The sequence below is a fragment of the Tauraco erythrolophus genome, chromosome 8 (assembly GCF_009769465.1).
Source record: "Tauraco erythrolophus isolate bTauEry1 chromosome 8, bTauEry1.pri, whole genome shotgun sequence".
NCBI classification, from domain to species: Eukaryota; Metazoa; Chordata; class Aves; order Musophagiformes; family Musophagidae; genus Tauraco; species Tauraco erythrolophus.
Window position 1 is genome coordinate 43,052,212 of NC_141472.1, and position 27,761 is coordinate 43,079,972.

Sequence of the window (27,761 nt, forward strand, 5' to 3'; positions counted from 1 at the left end):
TGGGCAGAATTAAACTGTGAGCACTCTTCTAATTTCAATAGTGTTGATTCAATTATCTACTGGGATTTTCTCGACTGCAGGAGAAAGAGATGCTTAAAAGGTAAAAACTGAAACCTTTAAAGCACTGTGTAGAACAAAACTGGAAGTTTTGAATCCTCAGATATGTCATTTTTGTGTCAAATCGTAAAAATCCCAGGCATTATTCATCTGACAGTATACATGCATATGTTTCTATATTTAGCAGCTAGGAGATGAGCTTAATAGCTAGCTTGCATTTACCATCAATAAGTCACGTGGCAGGCGTATGCATGGGATGATGCTCTGCTTCTACACCATGAACTTTTGTTGCACTACTTCCTTCGTTTTAAAAAGAAGAAAAAACCACCATAACTCAGATCTTACCTCATTTCTTTGAATGCCTATCCTGCAAGTGTTCAAATTAAAGATATCTGGGATTTCCCGCTGGCAGCTTTAGGGTTATTCTGCAGGAGAAAGGTGGGAGAAACAATCTTAGTTACCCTGAAACAACATATAAAATATTAACAACTAGCAATATCCTTCTATCACAAAGACATTGGTAGCCAGTGCCTTATCACATTCAGTTCAAAGGATTGCTGGTGAGATCAAAAGAAATCCTTGTAATGCCTTTTGCCCCCATCCCTGCTTTTCACACAGACAGGAGCAGGAGCCTTGGTTCCCCTTGAGATCAGACCTTTCCGAGCAGCTCTTCCACTACGTGCTCCATCACTCACTGCAGAGACTCCATTAAATACGGGGAGTAATAAAGCATGATCTTACGAGACCTTTTCCTTCCCTCTTTTTTCCTTGCTTGAATACTTGTTTTCCTCAAAATTATAAAGCTATGTTATTTGTATCTCGCTAGTCTTCTCACATACTCTATTTCTTGGAGGAAAAAAAAATATATATATGTAGGTGAAGCCTCAGTTGAGCACTCCTGAGACATGCTGATCTGACTTCCAGGCAAAGAACACATGTATGTTCTCTGCACTGTTTCATTTCTCACCCAGGCTCTTTGTGCAATGATGAGCCAGGCAGGCCTGGGCAGGGGTTGGCTCAACAGCATGCTGGGAAGATGAGAAGTGGGATTTGCTGCTAAAAGCTCTCTTCTTGCAAAGAGCTGGGCAGGAGCTGTGGGACTGGAGCACCCAGGAGGGCTCGGAGACAAGGGGCCTGATCATGTCTCAGCAGGGAGGAGACATGACCTGTGTGACAGAACGAACCATGGCAGAAACCTGGAGTGCCAAAACCCTGTTCTTTGGTTTACCACAATGAGATATAAGCCTCAGGGAGATGCTGAGGCTGCTGCATACATCAGCCCCAACCTGCGTCCACATCAGGGTTTATGGGTGCATAAGAGATTGCTCTGCTCTCCATCCTTCTTCCATCCTCTTTCCCCTTTCCCAAATCCTTGTTAAACAGAATCATGGAATGGTTTGGGTTGGAAAGGACATCAAAGATCATCCAGTTCCAACCCCCCTGCCATGGGCAGGGACACCCTCCACTACACCAGGTTGCTCAAGGCCCCATCCAACCTGGCCTTGAACACTTCCAGGAATGGGGCATCTACAACTTCTCTGGGCAACCTGTGCCAGTGCCTCACCACCCTCTGAGTGAAGAATTTCTTCCTTATACCCAATCAAAATCTCCCCTCTTTCAGTTTAAAGCCATTGCCCCTTGTCCTGTCACTACACACCCTTGTAAAAGGGCCCTCTCCAAGAAGAAAAGCTGGTAACATCCGTGTTATCAAAACAGCATTGCATCCCCCAGGTGCACTGCTCTGCACTACACAGATGTGCTGGCTGGGTCGTCACTCTCATTAGGGAGAACACATCATTAATGCCCCCATCCTCTTCTTGGCCTTGGTCTTCTGCAACTTTTTACTATGTGCAAGACCTGGAAACCAACAGCGATGAAGAACAGAAGAGACAGCAAGGCAGAAGATAAATGTCATGGGAGAATGAGCTCCATTGCACAGCCCAAATGGCTGTATAGCACAATTACCAGGAGAGCCAGGGAGACGCTGCCCTGGACTGTGGGCTGGCTCATCGGGGAACGGCCATCCCTCGGGAAGGCGTGTGCCCAACGGGTCTTTGTTGTGATGGTTGCAGGGAAGAGCTTTCCCTCCGCAGAAAGGCTCCTGTGCAATTTTTATGTCTCCTGCAAATGATGGATTTAACAAAACCTTATCAAACGTACCTCTGCTTTTCCTGTGAAGTCTTTTTTGGCAAGAAAACCAGGGAAAATCTGGTCAGTGAGAAAAGCCAGTCTAGGCACACCTGCACACGGTTATGTGCTCCTTGGACCAAGCCATACAGGAAAACACTCTTTGCTGTGATTAAGTTTTTCCTCTTTTTTCCCCCCTCTGTCTCCAAAGTGTAGGTGAGAGCATACCCAGGGTTTTACTTTCTTGTCCCAATGGTGCATAAACATTGTATTTTGAAGAGTTTTCTGCTTTACCCTTTTTGTTCAGGGTCCTCATAAAGGGAACAAGGTGCAGCATCATGGTGGGACCTTTCCTGCAACCGGGACAAAGGCCCAGGTTTGTGCTTTTTCACTCTTCTCTCTTGCTGTTAAAGTGCACTTTGCTCATGTTTACAACTATTTAGAGAAAAATACTCCATTTGCTCTAAGAGCTGGTTATGGGCTTGTAATGATGAAATAAAAAGCAGAATGATTTCACCCTGGCTATCAGTGATGGGCTCAGCCAGGCAGTAAAAAGGTCCCTGCAGTGCACCTGGGTTGTTCTGAGCTGCAAGCCCACATCATGTCTGCTGCAGGAGTGGAGGCAACAGTTAAGGCAACCCTGGAAATGAAAAGCACCATTTAAATAAGGGATAGATTCAGAAGCTTTTGGAGAAAGGAGAGGTTGGAGCCCCTTCTCCAGACCCTGGCTCAGCTCAAGGGTTTAGGAACTGCGGGGGAAATCTGGGCCTGAGCAGAGGAGCAGCACCCAAGCACGCATCCGTGCTGCTGAGGAAGGACAATTCCTATTGCAAGGGGAAAGAGCAGAGCAGGGAAAATGAGATATAATTCCATGAAAGAGGTGGTTACATAGATTGCTGAGTTCCCTGACAAATTGGGAAAACCACACGGCCTGATTACTGTTTGGAAAAAAAAAAAAAAAGATGAATGCAAGCATCAGTCCTTTGAAAGGAATAAGATGTGTGGACGAGTGTATTATCAAATCTTAAGTGAATACTTTGCCCATTAGATCAATACGTGCCATGACTGAGCTGGAATACAAGTTCTTGGGACACATCGTCGCAGAAACCTTCAGCGACAGCCGAGCAGAGGACGAGCCAGCTCTGGAAAGTTGCAGAGCATAAACTGGTCTGCAAAGATGCTGCGTCCTGGCCGCTCATCTCAAAGGCTCCCATGGGCTACACACTCCCGAAGGAGCGCCTGTCCCTTCTCCCCAAGGCTCCCTCATGGACAACACATGCATTATTCACCCATTAAATCCCCAGCCTCTGGACATCCCATGTCACACTGCAGTTTGGTTTCTCATGGCACCCAAAGACACTGACACCCTGGGAAGGGGGCCTGGGGCACATGCATCACCCCCAAGCACAAACGCAGTGACCCCCTGAACCACCCATCATCCTCCTCCATTCCTGGCTCAACTTTTGCTGAGGAGAGGAGGGAGCTTTGCCCCAAATCTCTTGCAAAATTTTGGGGTTCAAGAGCTGTCCCTGGCCCCTCCTGCCTTGCCATGCCCAGCAATGTGCCAGCTCCAGTCCCCAGATCTCTGCCCTCTCCAAGCCTTTGATTTCCTGGCGCCAAAACTACTCCAGAAAAAAATTAGTTTCACCCCATCCTTTCTTTAAAAGAGGGAGGCAAACATTTGGAGATGACGAATCACCCATTAACCGTGTTTGAAATGAAATCTGGGGCTCAGAGGGACCCTGGCACAGCCTGCAGCGTTCAACAGCAGACTTGAAAAGACCATCAGCTTCCCAAAAAGCCAGGTGGGTTGAAAAGAAAGGCCTTTGGGAATGGCTCTCAGGTTGGCCCATCAGCTGGTTCAAAAGTCAATCGGGCTAAATCCCCAATCCAAAGCACTTAAGCAAAGTACTTTGGGTTAAGCACCTGTTTTGTCAGGGCTGAGCGAGCATTACAGACTCATCTGCAGCCTCTTAGCATGGAAATGACACGTCTGTTATCCGGAGCTGAGCACTAACAACTTCATCCCTTGCCATGACAATGAGGAGCTGAAAACAGGGAAATTTTTCTTCTGGAGATGCAAAGAGGTTCGGGCTTTCCTCAGCAAAGCCCCGTGGCAAAGCTAAGCAGGTTTGAGGGATTGCAGCGCTGGTCCCACTGGTAACTCATCTGCCTTCCAAAGGCAGCTTTGGGAGTGCTCCAGGCCACCCGTCTGGGACCATTTCGGGCAGGGATTTCAGCTCCTTGCTGTCACACCTCTGCAGGGGGTAAAAAAAAAAAAAAAGGAAAAAATGGAAAAAAAAAGGAAAAAAAGAAAAAAGGAAAAAACAAAATAAAAGAAAAAAATATCTTCGAGTTTAACAGAATTTATCCATTTCACCATTCCCCGGGTGGCCTCAGCTCTCAGCCCCGCATGTTCAGACCTGGATATCGAGTCTTAAATCTACCCCAGTCTGAATTAGGGTGAGGGGGGACCATCTCCAGCCCCAGAAATACCTTCTCAGCAACATGTCAAGCTTCACCTCTCTCCCACAATACCTGCATACCAAGAAATTACATCAGAAATTACTTCCCTCAATCTCAGTAAAAGCATATTAGGAAAAACTTCCATTTCTAGAGAAAAAAAAAGACTTGACAGCTGTGTAGAAATTACCTCTGGTAATTTTAACTGAGTGGAAGCTTTTATATTCGATTGCACCAAAAAATGTAAAGCATGTCACTTATTAAGCTTTTATGTCTGACATTCAGCCTGGTACCTGACGACATCTTTCTAGCAATCTGGAGATCATGCAGCTAATGTACTTGGAAATGGTAGAATTAGGTATGGTGGGAAGTCATTACATTTGAAATTAAATAGGCTCTCTTGGTTCTTGAAGGTAATCTTAAAAAAAAAAAAAAGAAGTTCCTCTGCAGAAGTCGGAAAACATCTCCCATATTAGCTGTCGGAGCTTTCTTGTTCTTCCTTTAATAGTGACAATTAGTTGACTTGAGTATCACACCAGCCTTGCTGTGGTTAAAAGAGGGGAACCTGTGGACTCCCACAAAAATGAAGCATCAAGTCCTCCCCACCATTGGAGCCAACCAGGGCCCCCGTCAGTCTGAGCTTTTCTAGCCCGATTTCAAAGGATAAAAAAAAAAAAAATGCCATGCAAGTGGTCTGATGCTCTGGCAAGCCAAGCTATTTTCTATTCAAGGCTTTTTTTTAAGAGAGAAACATCTAACAGTACATCATAAGGCTGCCTTTAAGGGGCAATTGTAGGGAGGGACAAAAAAAAAAATCTCACCCAGACTAGTCTATTAAAATCCACATAAAAATAAAAATACAAAAATAGCTGAAGGAAAAATGCCTGTAAAATGTTTAGGCCAAATTCAACAGCCTAGAAATGCTTAAACCAGCGTTGCCATGGTTGCGTACACCAGCGGGATGCTACGCCGTCTATACTCCGCGATTCTTCCCCGGGATGTGGGAACCCCAGCCCTGGAAGTGGTGATGGATGTAACACGATGGGGCTGGCTCTTCACCCCACAGCTCGGCAGAGCGCTCCCCCAGCACGCCCGGGCATGTTTCCATGCATGGGCAGCATCACGCTACCTGTGCAAACTCTCATGGCATCCGCTCCTCCGCAGGGGTCCCATGGGTGACCGTGGGGTGTTATAGGCGTGGGTGCAACAAGCTAAGACCCCTCAAGCGCTGCCACTTGCCATGTGCTCGGGGATCAGCCGTGCTCCGGCGTTAGCAACAGCACCAGTAACTTGCAGAGCTGTTATGGTTTGAAGTGGGGGGGAGGTCCGGGTGGCAGAAGCTGCCCATCACACCGGACTCCCGTCCCCCTCGGGGCTTGAGCCAATCGGCGCCAATGCGAATTGCCCTATTTACGTCGGACAAAGGAACCGGAAAGGTGTGTGCCTGTGCCCAGGGGCAAGGAGACGGGAGGGGGGCACGGCCCCCGCTCCCGGCCGGGCCGGTGCCCGCCCCGTCGAGGATGGCGGCGGCGGAGCCGCTTGGGGAACTCGGGGAGAGCCCCGCTGCCGGGGCGCCCACCGGGCCGAGTTCACCCAGACAGGACTGAAATCTAAGAGAAATGGCCGCACAGATAAGAGGTCAGTGAAGATGGAACGGGACAACGTGTGCCGCGGCTGAGTCCCCCTTGCCAGCAGCCCCTTTGCAAACAAGTCCTCGGTGGGGCAAGCAGAGACCCACTCGCAACCAGTGGATGTCCCACGTCGGGAAGAGATGCCTAAGCCTGAGACTATTGTGAATCATGGGCGCAGGTAGAGACACATTTACGCATTTAAAGTCTGTACGGAGACGCATTTAAGGTCGACATGACGACCCACGCCGGAGCACATTTAAAGTTTGTTGATGACCCAGGCCAGAGCGAGTGGCTGCAGCTCCTTAAAAGCCCAGGGCTGGTAAAGCCCGCACTGGGGCAAATCCAATGGGGTAAGGATTTGCCCCCCAGCGGGCAGGATTCACGCTTTCGCCGTGAGTAGGGGATCCACTGGAGCAAGGGACAATGGTGTAAGGACTCTCTCCTTTAAGAGAAGCGGCAGTAACAGCACGGGATGAACTGACCTGCACCCCCCCATTCCCTGCCCCCTGCGCCGCTGGGGGGAGGAGGTAGAGCCAGGAAGAAGAAGCAAAGGGCCGGGGGAGTGGTGGTGTTTTTAAGACCTGGCCTTGTTTCCTTGTTATTCTCTCAAGTAACCGTTTTTGTGTGCTTTTCTCTTTGTAGGTAGCTGTTAATAAATAGTTTTGCATTAAGGAAAAGCCTCTTTTGCCCAGGACCGTGGTTGGTGGGTGCTCCTCTGTTCCTGTCTCGATCCTCAGCTCTTTTATTACATTTTTCTCTCCTCTCCATTTTACTGGACTGGGAGAGCTGCGTGGGGTTTGGTTGCCGGACTCAGCCTAACCCACGACAAGAGCTCTCTGGGAAATCTGGGTTCCCACCTTAGGGCTGAGCTGAGGCTGTGCTTACCCAAGCATATGCATCCTGCGATTCGTTAAGGTGGTAACGATCTGCGGGTGAACGTTAACGGGCTTTCAGCAGGTATAAAATGATGCCTCGCTGCCAAATATCTGCCTGCAGTTAACAGCTTCAACTCTAAAGGTAAGCACCGCAGAGGAAAATATAAATGAGTTATTAAAAAAAAAACAACTCTCAAAATAAACCTTCAAGAACAATAAAAACAAACCAGTTACAATCTAAACACACCCTTTTGTGCCTCCCTCTTGCAGCACAACACATGGTGTATAAGATCACCCACAAACCAGTGACCAGTGCTTCCTGCACGCTTCCAGTTCCTAACAGCAACTCGAGATGGACGATGGCAACACGTGCTGTCCTTTACTGCTCCTACCAGGGGCCTCTTCTGCACTTCACGCAGCAATCACCCCACCAGGGAGGGCTCTTGCGACCCACTAGGTGCTCTCATTAGCAGTGCAGGCACTCAGAGCAGACATATCCTGGCACACACAAGAAAACCAGGCGAGTTGGCTGGATCTGAGCACGACCACGGGACCTGCTGGAACCTCCCTGCTGAGGGATGCGATGCCAGCAGCACGCTTCTGTCTTGGCACTGCTGCAGCTATAGGGGATAGAGCATCTCCCCAGCCTCAGACTTGAGCCCAAATGGACTTAGACATTTTTTTAGTTCTGAAGTTATTCAGCAGAAGAGCACGTTCACAGGCACGATGTCTGGAGCCCCGTGCCTGTCCTGTTATCTGCAGGGTATCAGCAGCACCTTGGTGGGGACATGCCGTGTGCATCGGAGTGAAGTGCAGCTGACAGGATGAAGGCAGCCTCATAAAACCTGCTTTGATTTGTTTAATGAGCTGCTTTTTGCCAAAGATGAAAGAAAGGAGCATGGCAGCTAACGAACTTGGGAAGCGCTATTTATGTTGTTATCTAGCACTCCTTGATGGGAAAAAAAAAGACATGTTTCTTGGCCATATACATGAGTTCACTATCTCCAGGCGCTGTAAAACTGCGTACAGGGAGTCGTGAAGCCCTGGGATATCACATCAGGAGGGGCACCAGGAATGACACCCAGAGGACGTGGTGTTCCAGGGGTATCTCTCCATCCTCCTGCCTCTCACCTGCAAAGTCCTGTAGCACCACCAGGACTTCAAAAAGGGCCCCTGTACCAGAGCTGTGATGCTCAGGGACCCCAGGTCTCCAGCCGCTCTCCCTGAAATGCCAAGGGGTCTCATTAACGCATGGGCCAGCCCTTTTCTGTGCTATCTGGAAGATGAACAAATTCCCTGGATTCCGTGGTGCAAAGGGACGACGTAACGAGCTCTCCGCAGCCTCCACGGGCACGAGGCACCGCGAAACTGCCGACGGCTATAGGGTTAATGTAAATGATGTACATTTGAAGTGTAGTTCACATTAGGCACCAGTAGGTAGTAAAATACTACTAATTATTCCCACGTCCCTAAGTTTTCACACCTCCATTGTTTTATAGTCAATTCCCTTGTTTTCTTTTTCGGAGTTAATTCTTTTTTTCAGGCAAAGAAGAGCACAAATACGGTTTGTTACATAAACTAAACTGCCACGCTCTGCGATTTGGTTACAAAATATGCAGGTTTTGGGAACGGCATATACAGCATACTGCAGAAAAACACATTTTCACAAGGGATCATGTCAGACGCAGCAGTTCCCTTCCCCAAACAAAAACAAGTCTTGTTTGCCAAGTCAGTTTTACTTCTTTGGCTAGGGAGAAACTTTCAAAATTCTTCATTTCTTTTCCATTTATACAATTTTCACAAAGTATTTCCCAGCTCCGTGAAGGGCCCAAAGTGCAAAAACACAGAGCTGACTACGGACAGAGGATGGGGAGAAGTCTGCATGTGAACATGCAAATTCAGCACTTTGTGAATTTGTCCCCAAATGTCCCCACTCAGCTGCCCCTTCTCACGCTCAGCCAGCTTCAACACCAGCATAACAGAGTTTTCTGGCTCTCACAATGTTATTGTGAGCCACAATTTATCCTCTACTTTTTTTTTTTTAAGGCACTAAACTGATTCCTGCAAATACATGAGATTCTCAGCAGTCCTTATTTTCAGTTTTCAATTATTTTCATTTTCAGGCTTTTTAATCTGCTTTTCAGTTAAAGGGCTGGAAATAGGCCCCTTCAAAAGGCAGACAGCTCGACATAGAGGGCTTTAGGAATATAAACATGGCATGAGATCTAACATCCCGTGCTTCCTGAATGCTTGAGGCTGACAAAGTGTTAATATTTCTCTGGCCTGAGCTTAGTGTGTTATTGTCAATTTTGATTCTGCTGTTGAATGCGTAGCCTCAGGCAAGCATTTGCCCTCTTTGCCTCAATTTTTCAATCCATAAAATAACAAAGAAATTACAATACTTTGACAGTTATGAAAACACATGACATTTATACTCATTTTACGTAACGCTTACTTTTCAAGAAATGAATGCATTGCCTCCAATTTCATGTTAATGCACTGGACTATCATGGAAAATATCTCCAGAGGCAAACAGAAATAGTATAAAGTTCATGGCAGGTGGGACCAAAACTTCACAGCATGAGGCCATAGCAAACCCCCTGCATCTGAGGAAAACCAAATCATATTATACCAGGAGCCCGAATGAAGCGAAGAACGTTATCGCTTCATCTGTTCAAGATTTCCTAAGCCCAAGGTGCCACAAACACATTTGTATGAATGATTTTGCACTAGATAGATGTCTTAATATTTAAGATGTCAGATGGAGTAATATGTAAGTAATTACGTTTTGCCTTTCATTCAGTCTTTGTCAGGGGTACAGACTGATGGCCCTGGAGATTGAAAGCTTCTGTCTAGATAGCAAAAATCCTCATTTTTAAAACAATGAGCACAAGCTTTCCCTGTCACTTTCCCAAAGGGGCCAAAAGCAGGACTGGTCTATCCAGCTGTGGCTGAATCTTATCCAGAAGAAGAGAGTTCTCCCTTTGGTAGTCTATGGAAATACATTAACATATGGAGCATGTGCAGTTGGCTTCCTGAGCATCAGTGAACTGGTGCTGGTATGGAGCACAGTCTTATGAGTGCTGCCCATACCAAGAGAAAATAATTAATAGAAAAACTGCCGTCACTTAGTGCCTCTACCTCTGCAAACCTATTCCAGGCAGCCTGGAATCATCTCTCCATCCAATCTGGGATACGCAGGGCAGCAAAACTCAGGCCCTCCCCAACCTCCTCTAGGAAGGAGGTTTGGTTGAGCTGAGGGGGTTTGGCTCCTCCAGGTTAAAGGCCGTGGGAAATTACTGATAAATGGACCAAGAAATAGAGGGGATGAAGATGATTTTGAGATAAGTCTCCCGGGGAGGGAGGGAAGTACTGGTGGTGGTGTCGAGTCAATCCATATCAGCGAAAAATGAAAACACGGAGTTTTCCTGCTTGCCAGAACATGGCCAAGCCCTGAGTGTTCACATAAGACCACCTTGCTTTTGGAGAGCCATCTGCACCCCTGGTGATCTGCACCCTCTGAGGAGACGCACCGAATCACTGCACAGCCTGGACTGGCACAAGCCAGCAGCAAGCTGCTTGCCCATGAGATTGGGAGACCCTTCTCAAATAGATCTACCAGTTTTCCCTGTGTTTGATACGGTTGTGTGTGGCCTCACAGACTGCCCTGGGTGCCCACCAGAACCCACGCATCTCCAGACAGGTGATGAAATCCCAGCTCCTTTCGAGGTGACGAGAAACTAGAAGTCTAAGTTCAGAAATGAGGCACTTTTTCCTCCTAATCTGCCACTGTGACCATGCTCCAGCCGTGCCTATATTTATCACCTATGCATAAAACACCACAAATTCAAGTATAAATTGAGTGCAGAAGACAATTCATCAACTATCCGTTAGCAACGTTACATATGGACATGCAAATCTGGTTTACACAGCCCGATAGCAGGACCACTAGTATCTACTCACCGATGCAACCATAAAGATGATTGAAAATCATCATTTTATCTGTAAACTTTCAGCTGTTGCCAGCCTGGTGCAGTTGTGAAGAACCTGCAAAGGCCACTTAGCAGCAGTATTTGCCAATTCCACTTCATTTTGCCCAGCTTCCCTGTTAAAGAGCACCAGATATTTGCAAAGTAACTTGTGAAAAGCGTGAATATGGCACGTGAAGGGAGTGAAACTGCTTCTCAAAATCCCATGCCCGCTCCAGACCTGCAAAATTAATTCATCCTGGGGGCAAAAAAAAAAGTTTCATCAAACTGCCTGATATAAAGACATATCTCTTCCCCTCCCCTCTTTGGTTGACTTGCCCTGGTTTGCCCCCTTCCATGTGTCACCATCACCTGATTCAATTAGCAACAGCCCATAGTAAATATTTTAAAGGCAAAATTTCACAGCGTGATGAGCAGACTTTTGCAAGTTGGCATAACAACAGTAGGAGAAACAGAAACGTCTAAGAAATACCAGGCAGGATTATCAAAGGGTCTTCAGGTCTCACGTGCCAGAGCTGCAGCTGCAACTGTGCACAGGCATCGCATTTTGCTGATCTTGAGGCTCATTAGTGGAAACACAGCTGTTTTCTCCAGGAAATTGTCAGCCTCTTGATGGAATACTGGCTTGGTAGGGGGAAGCTGTTTTAATCACCACCTGGAAATAGACAGCAAGTGTTTACAAGTTGCACTAGGCTCTCCCCTGGGGAAGGACACCGAGCTTTAACTCTTTAGTGCTGTCACCCAGGTATTTGTTTACTTCTGTTTGTATTTGCACAAAGCCCGGGAGCGGTGATGGATGTGCCTTCGGACTGGCTGATGCAGAAGCAGCAGCAATGTCAGTTGATGTGAAGCTCAGAAGCTGATAGGCTCAGGCTGAGGTCCCACTGCATGGCCTCTGGCAGGCTCATTTTTAACACTTCAGCTCAGTGGCACTCCCATCGTGCAGCATTCACCACTAACCAATACAGGTCAGGAGCACAAACACCTGATTGGGAAGGTCTGTGTCGAGTACCAGGGAAATTGCAGGCTCCAGGCACCTAAAACACTCAGGAAACTGAATCATGCTTCACCTACAGTTGTACATCTGAGACACTTGCCCAGGAGCTGGAAGAAATGTGCTAGACATGCAAGGGGTTTGCTTTATGTCTAAGTACTGGGACATCTGGGGGAACGTGAAGCAAGCGTGTGTGGTAAGCAGCCCACGATCCCAGCAAACACACAGTATGGAAACTGGAAACGGACAGTTTTACACAGTGACCCCGGATGCACGTCACGAGCGAGGCTGAGCATGAGCTCTTGCAGGAGAGGCACCACCAGCCCTCTGGTGTGTTCCTCTGTGTTCCCAACCAGACAACACAGCAGGCAGGTAAGTAGATGCAAAAGCCTTAGCTAAAATTAAGTAGCAAGAACCCAGAACTATCTAAGATGTCATCTATGCTGCTCATCTGGACACCTGGTAGAGTAAGGACGGCTGAGGATGCTATCTGTAGAGAGCACTGTACAGCACCCATTCCAAAGTGGGATAAATTATCCTTCAGAGGAGCCCGGCTATCCCCAACAACTACAAAGTTAGTTTCAGCAACTGACTTAATACTGCACATTAAAGTTCTGGTAAGATAAATATCATTCTCAAGGATCTCATATTTTATTAGGTATTCAGTATGTGATTCCTAAGGCAGCACTGTAAGTCTGGAGGCTCTTCAAGGTTACCCACATTAAAAAAACTGAGAACATAAAAAGCTAAAAACATAACCCAGGCCCCAAATCAGCAAGACTTTAAATACCTTCTGCAGCTCTGAGGCTGATGACACTGCACACTGAGTTCACCACTGTGGATGTCTGGTACCCAAACAGCTACAGCCCACGAAGAGGAGGGGTGGTGCGAAAACTGGCCATGTTTCTGCAGCATCACTGCTGCACGCTCAAGAAAGCCAAGCACAGCTCTGGGGCGGTGCATGTGCTTTAATAGGAATGCAAAGTGGTGTGGGAAGAAGGAGAGGGAGCCAAGCAGCTGGTTTCCATTAATCATCAGCTCTCTTGGAGGCTGGGAGGATGACTGTGGGGTGGTGAAGACCAGACCTCCTTGGCTGGGGAGGGAGCGAGGGGAGGCGGCGTGGGCAGGCTGCGATGTGGCGGGGCAGCCTCGGAGCATGTCGGGGAGGTGCAGCGGGGAGCCAGGGGGAGGACAGCTCTGCAAACTGCAGTTGTTAGAAATGCTGTTATTATGTGGGTTTTCTTAATCTTTCCATCTTCAAGTTCTCTGTTTCTTTCCTTTGTAGCTGATTCACCCTCGATTGCTCTCGGAGACTCGGCTAGCAGCAGACAGCTGATGTAGCTGAACTCTTAACAGCTCCACGTGTGGGAAAAATACTCCAGCTGCTACCAAGAACAGCACTGATGGCCATGGTTTCAAGCATGTTTTTGGAAGCATAGGTAAAATGTATCTGTGTAAGACTGTGCTCCCAGTTCCTGTCCCTTTGGCATCTAACTGGGACCCCATCCCCGAAGGAACATCTCTTCTCTATGTCAATAACACCCGATTCCCTAAAGGCCTGTCTCTACCCTATGTAAATAAAATCCCAGCCCCTCCAGGCCTGTCAGTGCTAGGCATTAATGAGCCTGCAAAATCATTTCTTCTCTCATTTGTTTTGGCAGTGCAGACGCTTCAGTCTCTCAATGTGTTATTCAGAAAGTTTGGAAAATGTAAAGTATGCCTGAGAGAAATGCCAAATCCCTTAACTCATGGGGGAAGCATTCATATAACTTACGAGAGGGGAAAAAAAGTGCTCTCAGTGGTGGTTTATGTGCATTGAAACTTTCCAGTTGTGAAGAACTGGCTGTATCTGCACAAGAGCTAGCTGCTAATAAACCGAAGCACCCAGACGATGGTAAAAATTCGGAGTTTCTGCAAAGTCAGTCCCCACGTGCAGGCCAGGCAGGGCACGTCTGTTTGCACCACCACGGAGAGATGTTGCTTTTGTTATAACACTAGGAAAAACTTGTCAGAATCCATGCCAAAATGGAAGTGAAGATTTTTAATTTTTTTTTTTTTTTAAGGGTGTCTTAACTGAAAATCAAACCCATGGTTGTATGCCGGCGCTGCCCACCGACTTCAGCGCCAGCCACGCCAAAAGGAGACGGAATGGTTTATTCTCATGTGCAAGATGGGTTAAATTCCTGAATGCAGCTGTGGCTCCTCCAAAGCCCTTGTACTTGGTGGGATCTGGAGGAGATCAGGAGGCCAAGAGCAGTACAGGTAAGCCAGGATCCAAGCACAGCTTTGCACGGCAGGTCCTCCCCTCCAAGGGATGGGGGTTAGCAGGGAGCATCACCCCCAGAGAGGAGAACCGCTGGCTTTCACCTGCTCTTCATTCTGGTAAATCCCTCCTGTCTCAACATAGTGGTACCTAACGGGGTGGTCACCCCCTCCGGCTCACATAGCCACCAAGGTGACCTGCCCTGCGTGGTGCCACGTCGTGCTTGCCTGGGCTGAAGTGATGATTTTTAACAAGAAATTAACTGCAGCAGTGCTTGGGCTTCTGGTCATCTCAGCCATCCATCATTCAGTGTGAAATCAGTGTGATTTCCTTAACCCGTTTTTGTATAACCTTCAAAGAAGGTGCTGTAAGAGCACCTCATCTGAGCGATGAAAGGCTGGAAGGGACTACTCTCAACATCTGCTCCAGGCAAAGGCGGCCTGAGCTCCGCTTCCACCAGCGAAGGGACAGAGCAGGACCTGCTTCTGGCATCTCTTTCCACCAGGTGCAGCCGGTCAGGACCCCAGCAGAGACTCTGGGATTTCGGCTGCAAAGCGTCTGGCTCCCTCTTGTGCTCCTCGTGTTTACGGCAGGAGAAGTCGGATGGGACTGTCTGGCTGGTAGAACCTGCTGGTGGAGGTGGCCCCTGCCCATCAACTCGTGTCCAGCCCGAGAAGCAGATCACATCAGTAGCTGTTGGTCAAGACCTGACCTGATATGGACCATCTCTGTATTCTGTACCCTTGAGCTTGCCTGGAAATATCAAGCTGTTCCTGGAGCACGACTAGGGAATAGGGTGTGCAGCTCCATACACACTATGGGGATGAGTTGTGACTGTCAGCCATAGCTCCTCCCTTGGAGAAAATCCACCTTTCTTCTGTGCCATTCGGGGCAAGTGACAGCACTGCCATCTGCACGTACGGCGCTCAGCACGCGACGTGTTCCCTCCTCCACAGTTTCAGGAATTTAGGGAGCATGAAATTATTGCACCTATACAAAGATAATAGAACTTTGTTTTTCCCAGGGTTTTTTTTGGGTTTTTTTTTTATTTTTTTGGTAAAGTACTCTGAGTTACTGGTCCTGATCCATACTGCTCCTGTTACACAGATAGTAGCAGTAACAAGTGGGGAAACCCACCTGAAAAACGGATTTAATGCAATGCTCCAGCAGCAGCGCCTGCTGCCATTAGAGGTAGTATTTCTTCTTAACCGAGTTACTTTTAGAAGGTTTCTTTAAAGGTCATTAATGGTTGTCAGGAGACAAAGGAAAGCTGTGGGAGGCAAAGCAGAAAAAGAGACTTGTTTTTCAGCAGATGTTCTGCAACTCTCTATAGCTAAGGAAATAGTAAGCACGACCAGACGGGGCTCTTGTCAATTCTGAATTGTTGTGCAGCTTTGACTTGATTTCTCTGGTTTGGTTTGGTTTTCTCTGTTTAAAATCATAATTAAAATTAGTAATTTTTTTTTTTTCTCTTAGCCGAGTTCTCTGGTTATCTTCACACAGCCTGCTGCAGAAATCGGGGAAGACGCCCACTCTCTAATGCTAAGTGAAAATGGTAAAGTATCTACATTTGATTTCGCTATCTATGCTCTTAGTTTAAAAGAGAGGGATGGAAAGGTCCTTTCATCAGTAACTGCGGCAGATTGCAGGGTAGAAGCCCAAAAGACAAGAAATGAGTTATTTTGAATTAAATTGGATGGCAGCCACGTATCTCGTAAACACCCACCAGCCACACTAAACACGAGGGAAGAAGTCATCACAGAAATGTTGTGCAATGGAGAAGGAATTTCCCCAGCGTTAGCTTGGCCCTGCTCTGCAGCTGCTTTTCTCTTGCACAAGATGTGCAACAAAGCAGGAACGTGTCTGTTTGTTTCTGGGAGCCTCCTGAGAGCCGAAGCGGAGCCAAGCGAAAGCCTCAGCTCCGGATACACTGTAAAGTCCATCTCCTCTCTCCTGGTGGGAGTATGTCCCCATCTGAGCGCTGTGGGTGCAGGTACCAACTCACCGACCACCCTGAGCTCACCCTTGGCTGATGGCTATTGTCTGCTTTCATCTGGGTTTTATGCTTCTGAGCATAAAATGTGGCTGGATGAAGACGTAAGGCTAAAAGTTGTCTTAAAGAATGAGTGATTTGCTAGCAACGCTATTTATTTTCCCTACATGGTTTTTCTGGTTGTTTTGTTTCGTTTTCTTAAAGTAAGACACGTGGTTCCAAAAAGTAGCAAGTACTTCTTCCTTAACAAAATGTCACTCTGGCATTGCAATCTTTGGGGAGACGTGACAGGTCTTTTGTAGTTGTGTGCTTTTTTAACAGCGAAAGTTTCAAAGCAACTCAAAGGTGGCAGAGGCAGTTTTGACAACAATTAAACATGCAGAAAGGGCTTTTTTCCTAATGGAACAACCTCCTTCTTGCAGGAATTGAATTCATCTTTTACGTTGTGTAATTAGATGGAGAGGTACAACGGGGAGCAAAGGTGGCTTTGTCCTGCCTTTGCCATGCTGGGGTGGCGCTTTGTGTCGGTGATGGCAAAAGGGCTCCAATAAATCATTCTTCCTCTATCCGCCTCCCCCATCCCCTCTGGCCAACAAAGAGATTGCTTTTGCCTCCATACTGTATAATATTTTCCTGCTAAGGGATGTCAAATTCTCTCTTGAACCCTCAGGTTTTCAGGAGACACAAAATGGTGTTTACCCCACTGACCGTAGTGGGGTGCTGCCAGGAACTGGCTCACGTTCTGCTGCTATTTGTGACCTTTTTTTAAATTATTTTTAGGCTTTGTCAGTAGGAGTTGTGCCTTAAGTCAAAATTGGGCTTTGTGTTTTTACCACGTGAACTGTTACATGCCCCCTTCTGCCGAAGGGCAGCGAGCGTCGACACAGCAATAAGGACAAATATTTTGTTGAGGTCCCGTGAGCAAATTCTCTGTTCACATTAAAAATGCAAACCTGACACTGAGAACACTGAGTCAGCACCACTGGTTTCCATCTAGGAATAACAGCTGATATGGTTTCCCGGATGTTTTCCAATGTACACAAATACTAAATGCCTTTGTCAAGTGGAGTTTAACAGATACAGCCGTGCTTTGCTTGCCATAAAAACAACTGTGAGAACGAGCGCTGGCAAGCCTCCTTCCAGACCTAATACCGATTTGTTTTGTTGTTTTTGTTTAAGTATTCATGGTAATGACAAAATCGGCCTTTCTTCTCTTGCTAAACATCTATTGTTTTCCACGGTGCCTGCATCACGAAGGAAGGAACAAAGACGTGCTTTGCTTATGATGTTATTCTGCCCAAACGCTGTTTATATTTTCACAGCAAACACCAGTCTGTCCTGGTGGATCATGTTTTGTTTTTTTTTTTCCTGCTACAGAAAGCGGGTTCCTCTTCGATCTCAGATTGCCACGGCCTCTCTACTATCACTAGTAAAGACCCCGTGCTGCCCTGCCCTCGCGCAGCTACAAGGAACCATGAAGGGTGACAAAGCTGGGGTGCTCCTGGCCAACGCTGCTCCAAATCCGACGTGAAAAACGAGCCTGGGAAGCCTGGAGCGGAACGATAGCTACTATCCTCGAGAAGAGGAGGCTCCGGGGTGACCTTATAGCGGTCTTCCAGTACCTCAAGGGGGCCTACAAGAAAGATGGGGAGAGGCTGTTCAGGAGGGCCAGTTGTGATAGGACAAGGGGTAATGGTTTTAAAATAGAGGGAGGTAGATTCAAATTGGATATCAGGAAAAAATTTTTTACCATGAGAGTTGTAGAACACTGGAACAGGTTGCCCAGAGAGGTGGTGGATGCTCCATCCCTGGAGACGTTCAAGGCCAGGCTGGACGAGGCCCTGAGCAACCTGATCTAGTTGGAGATATCCCTGTTCCTTGCAGGGGGGTTGGACTAGATGACCTTTGAAGGTCCCTTCCAGCCCTTACCATTCTATGATTCTATGATTCTATTTACTAATCCACCCCGGACCCAGATCCCTATTTACTAGGTACTCCATAAACACAAAACAACCAGCACAAAGATCTTTTTGTCTAAAGAAATTACAGCCTCGGTACAAGACCAGAGGGAGCAGATGGGAGAGCACCGGGAAACAAGGAGACAATGCCGGCTGGCGGGCGAGAAACGGCCCCAGCACTTGGCAGCCCCAGCACCGCCAAGGATGTGGTGGTAAAGGGACGTGTGGCGAGTGAATCTGAAGAGGAGCTGTTACAACTGCACCAAGATTCAACAATAAAATTTTATTCAACTGTGATGTTTTTGAGATTTTCAGGTTTTGACTGAAAATTGCTCAGTAAAAACGATTTGCTTGCCAGGCAGCGAGATGTGAATGACACCTGTACTGGTGCTGCAAACTGTTTTGTTGTCAAACTTGACTCAAAAAGCGACGTTCAGCCAGCAGTAACCAGTCAGGATTCAATGTGACACCAGTGCCACTGGTTTACCAGGAAGCCCTAAACATTTATTGACGCGAACAGGAAATACTAATGCTATGAATCAGAAAAAAATGAGGTTCTTCAGAAAAGAAAAGGGAAGCAAACCTGCTCCACCACGGGCTCCTCTCTCCACAGGGTCACAGGTCCTGCCAGGAGCCTGCTCCAGTGCAGGCTTCCTGTGCAGTCCCAGACTCCTTTGAGCATCCATCTGCTCTGATGTGAGGTCTTCCCTGGGCTGCAGGAGGATCTCTGCTACACCATGGACTTCCATGACCTCCAGGGGAACAGCCTGTCTCACCGTGGTCGTCTTCTCCCCCTTCTTCTCCACTGACCTTGGTGTCTGCAGAGTTGTTGCTCTCACATATTCTCATTTTGGCTGCTGTTGCACAGGTTTTCCCCCCCCTTTTTAACTATGTTATCCCAGAGGCACTACCCCACCATTGCTGATGGGCTCAGCCTTGGCCAGCAGCAGGTCCATCCTGGAGCCAGCTGGCACTGGCTATATCGGACACAGGGAAAGCTTCTAGCAGCTTCTCACAGAAGCCACCCCTGCAGCCCCCATGCTACCAAAACCTTGCCACACAAACCCAATACACCTTCATAGAGGTTGAAAAACTTCTGATCTTTGCTTAAGCTCTATGGGGAGCACCCAAACCAGCCCCGTGCTGGAGAGCTGCCTGCACTCCGCAGGGAGCAGAAGAGGGGCTCCTCCAGTGCCTGACTCTGGGCACCCATCTCCTGCCCCATGTCCAAACCCCTTGGTGAACTTATGAGCTATAGGGGAACTTGGAAGAAATTAAATCCTTAAAAAGTACTACTGTCCCCCCTTCCAATTCAGCAAAAAGTACTTAAGCTCATCATCTTCCCGCTTTGACAGTCTATTTTAATACACAGCACTGGCACTAGTTTAACAGCTTTACCTTTTATTGGCATAACTGCAATGGATAATCAGTCATGACAAGAAAATGCCTGAAGCATTTCTTAGGCTTTAGGTTTGGGCTTCCAACCAAAAGCGTGGGGGTTGGTTAAAAGAACATTGTCACGGTATTTTGTATAACTCATTTCTTTAATGGCAAAAAAATTTAAAACTCTTCCTGCACGTAAGACAAAAGAGCCGGTGCTCTGTATGTTTTGACAAAGTATTCTGAACACGCTGACACCACAAAATAAAATATAAAAAGCCTAAATTAGGACGAGCATTTGGACACTTGTAATAGATACAGAAGCAGATTTGCATAAACAGAATCTCATTCAAAAGTCTAAATGCCTCAAGATTTTCACATCAAAACTTTGGATATACTTTCATGTCTAAATAACATGCTGTCAAGAGACACTGCAGATGCCGTTATAGCTGGGAAAAAAAGTTATTGGTCCTGTGAAAACAAACTCAGCTTATTTTCTACTGTCAACAACTTCCAATGCCATCTTATAAGGTCCTTCTCAGGAGATGACAAACCTGTAACTTTAGTAAGCATTCCATCCCCTCCAGGCTCAAAGCTCCACCTTCTTCATTCATCTTGACAACGAGAACTTCCTTCTGCAGATAAAGGCAACAGAAAAAGGCTCCCGTTCCTGTTTTCAGTGGTCATCTCCTTGCACAAAGAAACACAGCTTCAACGCAGGATTTCACCTCAGGTTGGCTCGTCTGGCTTTGTCAGTCTGACTTCTTATGCTAATGAGAACTCTTTAAAAAATTCTCTTTTCTCATCATGTGCTCCCTGACAGCAAGACAGAATGAGCGTGCACGTGCCCAGAACGCAGTTAATAAAAGAAAAAAGTGGCTGTGTCGGGACAGGAGAGGCCTAATTTCTTCGGTCTCTAAGCTCAGGAGAGACACTGAGATCATTTGTTTCCTGTTCTGAACTTCATTTGGTATTTGGGGGGGAACGGGGGGGGGTCACCCACCAAGCGCAGACTTCCCAGCCGGTGAGTGGGAGGAAGGTGTCAGATCTGCAGTGACCCGGAGGTGCACAGGGTGCACCCACACAGCCTGCAGGAGAAACGTGACGCGTAAAGACCACGAACGTGAACTTTCTACTCGGTTTGAAACGGGCTCTGAATCTTACTGCTCACTTCCTTTGTAAATTCAAAAATCTCAGAAGAATTTCCTATAATGTCAATGTGAGTATTGTAAGGAATGACCAAAACATACGGGTAACGAGGTTTTAGACTTCGACACACCTGTGCGTATCTCCGCTTTTCATCTCCGGTGTGCTTCCCAAAGTAGATCTGTTCCTTACGTAAAGCGTTGTGAAGTTTTATAGACTGATCTTCAATTTTCTCTTTGACTCTTAATACCTGTCCAGCATCAGACCTACTTCCAGCATTCTCAACGTACACTGTAGTTACATCACCATCAGTGACATCAGAAATCACAACATCATCATTTACTAGGAATGTCCTGGGAAAAAAGCACTTCATGTAGCGATAGGTATCTGTGTCAAGAACCACCACTTGTTTTTCCCCATCTGCATCACCAACGGAATTACTCGTCTCCGTGGTAAGTCTGTGCTGCTGCAGCCTCCTCTTTGGTCTCTGATGGGACTCACTTCCTTCTACTTTGTCTTTCTCTGAAAGGGATTTTGCTTTTATCAAGAGAAAGTCTCTTAGCAATTTGATTGCTGGAAATGACCCCTGAACAGAAACATGCCCGTTGGATTGCAAAGGACCGAAGCTCAAAGCTGTGCTCTTCTTTTTAAGTTCTTGGATCAGATCTTCTAAAACAAATTCATCTTTGAAAACAGACATATTGAGGACAGATGTGACAGAGCTGAAGACCTAGAATTTTGAATTAGAGAAGTTACATAACGGTTAACACAGCAATGGAAGTGCAACCAGATAAATTATGACTGAGCTTACGTTTTCACAGTAACGGGTTACTTTCAGTGGATAGCATCTGGACAGCCTCTTGTCTTCTAGTCGATGTTCAGCCTTCTTTAGGACACTCTCTACAACTAAAGAGAAAGTCAGATTCACTTGTCAGGCAGTAAGATAACACACCATTGCCAGTCTGACGGCAGAACACTTCCCAGGTGCTGTTCTCTTGATGCTTTCCCCAACGATTTCCCGGACGTACACACAGGCAATTCAATACTCGTGCCTAATACTTTATGTATTAGTCAAAATTGTTCAGAGAGAGACAGAAGCCTGTCTTCTTAGAATGTTAATTGGCAGAGATTTATTCTCAAAGGCCTGGCTCCAAAAATAATATCTGTTATGCATGATACAAATTTATTCCTAAAAACAAATACAACAAACACTTTGCACGAAACCTGTTCAGAGCCATGACTTCACTGAATAGAAATGAAATCCTAAAACTTTGACTAAGAGAGAGAGGCTAGTCTCCAGTTCCATAAAATTCTAGTACCAGTAAACAATTTTAAATCGTTTGGTTTAGAGTTAACATCCTAGGGCTAATTCTTTGGGGGACGGCTGCATTTACTATAGCATGTTAATCTAAATACCTTCTTGATCTTCAAAAGTTACATATGCAACTCCTTTTTTCGTCGTTGGATAGGTTACTTCTTCCACATCTCCCCCGTTATTCTTCGCCATTTGGAAATGAATCATCAGTATGTCAGTCATGACATCATCGCCCAGAAGGCCATCTGGAACACCGGCGATGACAACTGTCCTTGCTGATTTGGCAGCTTGTGCTGTTGCCTGCGCACAGAGACACAGCGCACCGTAAACGCGAGGAGCACCGGTGAGGTGACCTCCCATAGATGTCACCCAGATTCACCCCCATCGCTGAAGCGACTCCCCTTCCCTTTTCCCGGACAATGGGTGCATTTAGGAGCTAATGAAGAAGACTGCTGAATCAGATTTGAGTGAACGCCAGACTCCCTCAGGCACCTCTCCATTACTGCCCAGTAAAAGATGGTCTGACTCTTATGTGTAATTTCCACCATCTCAGTATCTTTTCAGCTCTGGAGTCCCCAACACAAGAAGGACAAGGAGCTGCTGGAGCGGGTCCAGAGGAGGCCACGAAGATGATGCGAGGGCTGGAGTACCTCTGCTCTGGAGACAGGCTGAGAGAGTTGGGGCTGTTCAGCCTGGAGAAGAGAAGGCTCCGGGGTGATCTTATTGCAGCCTTCCAGTGCCTAAAGGGGGCCTACAGGATAGCTGGAGAGGGACTTTTCACAAGGGTGTGTAGTGATAGGACAAGGGGCAATGGCTTTAAACTGAAAGAGGGGAGATTTTGATTGAATATAAGAAAGAAATTTTTTACTCTGAGGGTGGTGGGGCACTGGTTGCCCAGAGAAATCCTAGATGCCCCATCCCTGGAGGTGTTCAAGGCCAGGTTGGATGAGGCTTTGGGCAATCTGGTGTAGCAGAGAGTGTCCCTGCCCATGGCAGGGGGTTGGAACTAGATGATCTTTGAGGTCTCTTTAAACCCAAACCATTCTGTGATTCTATAATTCTATGATTCACAAAGCAGTAAAAATTAGAACTGAATTTAACAGCTTCTCAAGTGAAAGGTCCAGTGTCTCACTTACAAGGTTGTTTCCTCCCATTCTAATACTCAAAATCTGAAGAGAATGAAAAATTTTAATTGCATGTACTGTTCAGTAAGGATCGCCTTTTCAGAGCGGAAGGGTCAGATTCAGCCTGTCCTTACTTGTTAAATTCATGAGAGCTGGGAGCCAGGGCTGTGCTCTGCCTCATCTCTCTCCACTTAGTGAATGGATAACCTTGTTAAATGGGAAGAACACAATCCCAGTCATCTGAGACTCGCTGTGCGTAAAACCAACTAACTACACACACGATTTTCATCAGAGCCAAACCTCCCCATGCTGCTAACATGAAACCCATCCTGAACAGGATTTCCATCCATGTCAAGAAAAGTGTATTTTCTTTCCATTCTTATTACACAGACATAAACAGTAATGTTTCACTGGGAATATCACAGCAAAATCACTGCAAATGGTGGAAATTTTCTAACGGTTCATTGACATTTCAGAAGAAAGAAAATAATTTAGTACGTCTGCATGGCAGCATTCACGGGAACGAAGTATCAATAACTTCAGAGCGACTGTACTCCAGGTCAGTCACTCCATCTAAATTCTTTGGACTTCTTTACAAAGTTCCTCCTGGACTTGGGCTGCACAAAACATCAGGGCCAGCAGAGCAGTTGCAAAGCCTGTGGAACATGCCGCCGGGGGGGGAAAAACGCTTCGCTGACGTGTGTCGAAAGCCTTGCGGACCACCACCGTGTGGCCTCTTTTTATCACCCACCAAACTGAAAGAGCCAGGAGCTTCAATTATCTTAGGTGATTGTTTTGGTGGTAACGTTGGTGCGAAAGGGAGTTTCTGCACTAATGAGACGACACGATGGGAATATAAAGAGGGTGCTTTCAAGACTGATGGAGATTTAGGCAGGATTTTCTCACGCTTCACACAGCCGATGCAGCCCGTGCCCGGAGCGGGAGCGCTCAGCTGCCAGACAGCACCTCGCGCCGTGCCAGCTGGTATTTTGGAGCAACGCTCATGCCTACTGTCGGGGTTTGAAAAAAATCCCATGAACGTACAGTCGGTCTGCGCCGAATCACTTGTAAGACAAGTCTGCGTTCAGCGGCAGCAACGCGGAGCCGCGGAAGGTGCAGCCGGGACACGGCCGGGCGGGTACGGCAGCGGAGCACCGCGGCGCTGGGCACTGCTGACCGCAGGGTCCTGTGCACGGCCACGCCGCGCGTTTGCCGTTTCCCTGGAAAATCTGCTGCACGGATCGGACAAGAGGTCGGATAGGAAGCCTTACCCATAGGCCTCATCGGTTCTCACTGTTAGTAAGAACAGTAAAATATCAGCAGTAGTAAGAGGGAAATCGGACCTGTTGCTACCACTTACTGGAGGGGCAGGGCAGAAGGCGGTGGCACACGGTGCTGCTGCATGAGCACTGAGTATTTGAGTCTGAGAACTAAGTAGTGTCTGAGCACTGAGTATGTGTGTCTGAGCAACGAGTAGTGTCTGAGCACGGAGTTTTCGTGTCTGAGCAGGGAGCATTCACGGCAAAGCACTGAGCATTTCTACCTGAGAACTGAATATTTGTGTCTGAGCACCGAGTATTTCTGTCTAAGCACGGAGGATTTGTGTCTGAGCACTGAGTATTCATGTCAGAGCACTGAGTATTTCTACCTGAGAACTGAGTGGTGTCTGAGCACTGAGTATTTCTACCTACGCATTATTTCTGAGCACTGATTATTTCTGTCTGAGCATTGAGTATTCGTGTCTGAGCACTATTTGTCTGAGCACTGAGTATTCGTGTCTGAGCACTGTTTCTGTCTCAGCACTGAGTATTTCTGAGCACTGAGTATTTGTGTCTCTGCACTGAGTATTTAAGTCTGAGCACTGAGTATTTGTCTGAGCACTGAGTATTTGTGTCTGAGCACTGAGTATTTCTATCTGAGCACCGAGTATTCATGTCTGAGCACTGGGTATTTGTGTCTGAGCACTGAGTATTTGTCTGAGCACTGAGTATTCGTGTCTGAGCATTATTTGTGTCTGAGCACTGAGTATTTGTCTGAGCACTGAGTATTCGTGTCTGAGCACTATTTGTGTCTGAGCACTGAGTATTTGTCTGAGCACTGAGTATTCGTGTCTGAGCATTATTTGTGTCTGAGCACTGAGTATTTGTCTGAGCACTGAGTATTCGTGTCTGAGCACTATTTGTGTCTGAGCACTGAGTATTTGTCTGAGCACTGAGTATTCGTGTCTGAGCACTATTTGTGTCTGAGCACTGAGTATTTCTGTCTCAGCACCGAGTATCCGTGTCTGAGCAGAGTATTTGTCTGAGCACTGAGTATTTCTGTCTGAGCACTGAGCATTCATGTCAGAGCACTGAGTATTTCCTCAGTGCAGCCACCCAGCGCGAGTCGGACACGACCCTCCCGTTCCGTTCCCTCCCGCCGTTACTGTCACCGCCCCGAGGCTGCCCACAAGCGCCGCAGCAGGAGGCCGCTCTCCCCGACCCGCCCGGCCCGGGACGCGCCGCCGGCAGCGGGGTCCGGGAGCGGGCGCGGGCCGGGGGGGGGGGCAGCTCTCCCCCGGCTTCACGGCAGAGCCCCCGCCCTTCCCCGAGACCTCCCGCGGCCCCGGCCCCACACGCCGCCCCCCCCACCCCCGCAGGCACTTGCCATGGCCGTCGCGCCGCCGCGCTGCGGCTTCCGCCGGCGTCCGGGGGAGGGGGCGGAGGGCGGCTGCCCCCCGAGCACCGCCCGTGTCGGCGCCTCCGCGGCGGGGGGCGCACGGCCCGGCGCGGGAGGGCTCGGCCCGGCCCGGCCCGGCGGTGAAACCGAAAGAGAAACGGCGGCGCTGCGTTCGGGGGGGGGGGGACGGGGGGACGGGACCTCCTCCGCACCGCCTCCCGCCGGCCCCGCGCTGGGGAAACTGGTGGAGGAGCTGTATCCCGATTTTTCCCAAGAAGCGGCAGGAGCGGTATCCAGAGATGCTACCCAGGCTGGCCGGCGCTCTCGGCTCCCGCTCGCCCTTCTCCCACCGCTTCCCGGTGCTCCCGCACCGCGTCCCCTCGGCGCGGGGCTGTACGAGGCAGCTCCCCGCTTCTCACGGTCACGGTCACCCCCAGGCTGGACTGAACTTGTATCCAAGTTTGGATGCTGCCCTGGCATCCTGAGGTTTGGCTCACGGTGGAAGCCGCAGCTACGAACACGTAAAGTACGTAGTGCGGGTGTAAGAAAGTCACAGCTCTTCTTTGGACTTCCAAAGAGACATTTATTTCAGTAGGTTGGGGAAAAAAAAAAAAAAAAGGATATTGCCATTTATAGAAACATCACCTAAATTCTGTCTTCTTGTTTCTCATCATTAAAACCGTTTTCCAACCCTTATGTGGCACTACTATTGCTTTAATACTTGAACAGTATAATCAATGCATCAGAGAGAAATCTTTCATGTTTACAAATACTGATTGTCTTAAAATGTTACTTAAAAACCTCATCTTGGGTTTATGTATTTAAAACCAGTAGCTTCTCACTGCTCCCACAAACTGTGATACCTTAGGAGAATTTTAAACTTTTTCCATATTTAAGGACTTCCTTCTCAGCATGTATCAGCGAGGCACTGATGTCAAAATTTACGACACTTTTAACCTTCAGCAGGTTTTTCCCCCCTTTCTTTTTAAGGCATCTGATCTTACCAACATTTTAAGACCGTTACATGCAAACATGCAAAAGTACTCGATCTCCATAAATACTCCAGGGCTACCACTTTTTTCATTATGATTTCGTAATTGTCAGGTAATCAATCCATGGTTTTGCACACACTAAACAGTAAGAGGTGCTACAGTCCCATTTATCTCACTCAACAACAGTAAATTCAAAATCAACTGTGGTGAGCCTTTTAGTTTCCCATATTCTATCCACTGCCTGTTCACAGTTTCTCTAGAATAATAATACCTGAGGTACATCTGCGGTTCTTTTCTTGCACTAGTTTGGTGCATTGTCCTTTTTCTGAATATTAAGATGTCAAATACATTATTTGCAATGTTGGGCCCATGCTACTTTGAAGTTAAAAGATTATTGTTGCCAAACCGTTTCAGCCCCCCCAGGGGCAGCAAATAAAGAGGACAACAGCAGAAAAGGAAAAACATTCCTCCTTGGAAAATAAACCCTTCTCTGACTTTGCACTTCCATTTTATTTCAAAGATCTTTCAGAATGAGAACCGGAAGGATGAACTGGAAACAAAAAGGGGACTTTACAGGCTGAAAAATTAATTTGCCCTGAACTCTATATGCCTTTTTTCTAACTGACCGCTCTCTACCTCCCCTCCCAGAGCCAGCAGCCTGGCCAGTGCCACGCACCAAGAGATACCTCAGACACCACCCTCACCATCACACCGTTTCTCAGCATTGTTACAAAGCCATCTGTTCTACATAATCATCTCAATTCTTAACTGGAATATTTTAAAGTAAGCAAAACCA

General features: G+C 47.4%; 1 protein-coding gene across 1 annotated transcript; it reads right to left on the reverse strand.

Annotated features, from left to right (window-relative positions):
- Positions 1–20,006: 20,006 nt before the first annotated feature.
- On the reverse strand, positions 20,007–24,320 carry RBM43 (RNA binding motif protein 43). Its single transcript, XM_009992325.2, has 5 exons — positions 24,282–24,320; positions 23,912–23,932; positions 22,293–22,491; positions 21,688–21,782; positions 20,007–21,606 (listed from the first exon to the last, which is right to left on the reverse strand). Exons 1-5 carry the CDS (start codon positions 24,318–24,320, stop codon positions 20,863–20,865), a joined length of 1,098 nt encoding a protein of 365 aa, XP_009990627.2. The 3' UTR covers positions 20,007–20,862.
- Between the last annotated feature and the right edge of the window lie 3,441 nt (positions 24,321–27,761).

What these genes read in the sequence shown, in the direction of transcription:
- RBM43 (XM_009992325.2), bottom strand. Translation starts at nt 24,320, where the DNA reads ATGAGCGTTGCTCCAAAATACCAGCTGGCACGGCGCGAG. An exon ending in AACTTTTGAAGATCAAGAAG is followed by an intron (nt 21,783 to 22,292) that starts GTATTTAGATTA and finishes CTTTCTCTTTAG; the next exon opens with TTGTAGAGAGTGTCCTAAAG. An exon ending in TAACCCGTTACTGTGAAAAC is followed by an intron (nt 21,607 to 21,687) that starts GTAAGCTCAGTC and finishes TCAAAATTCTAG; the next exon opens with GTCTTCAGCTCTGTCACATC.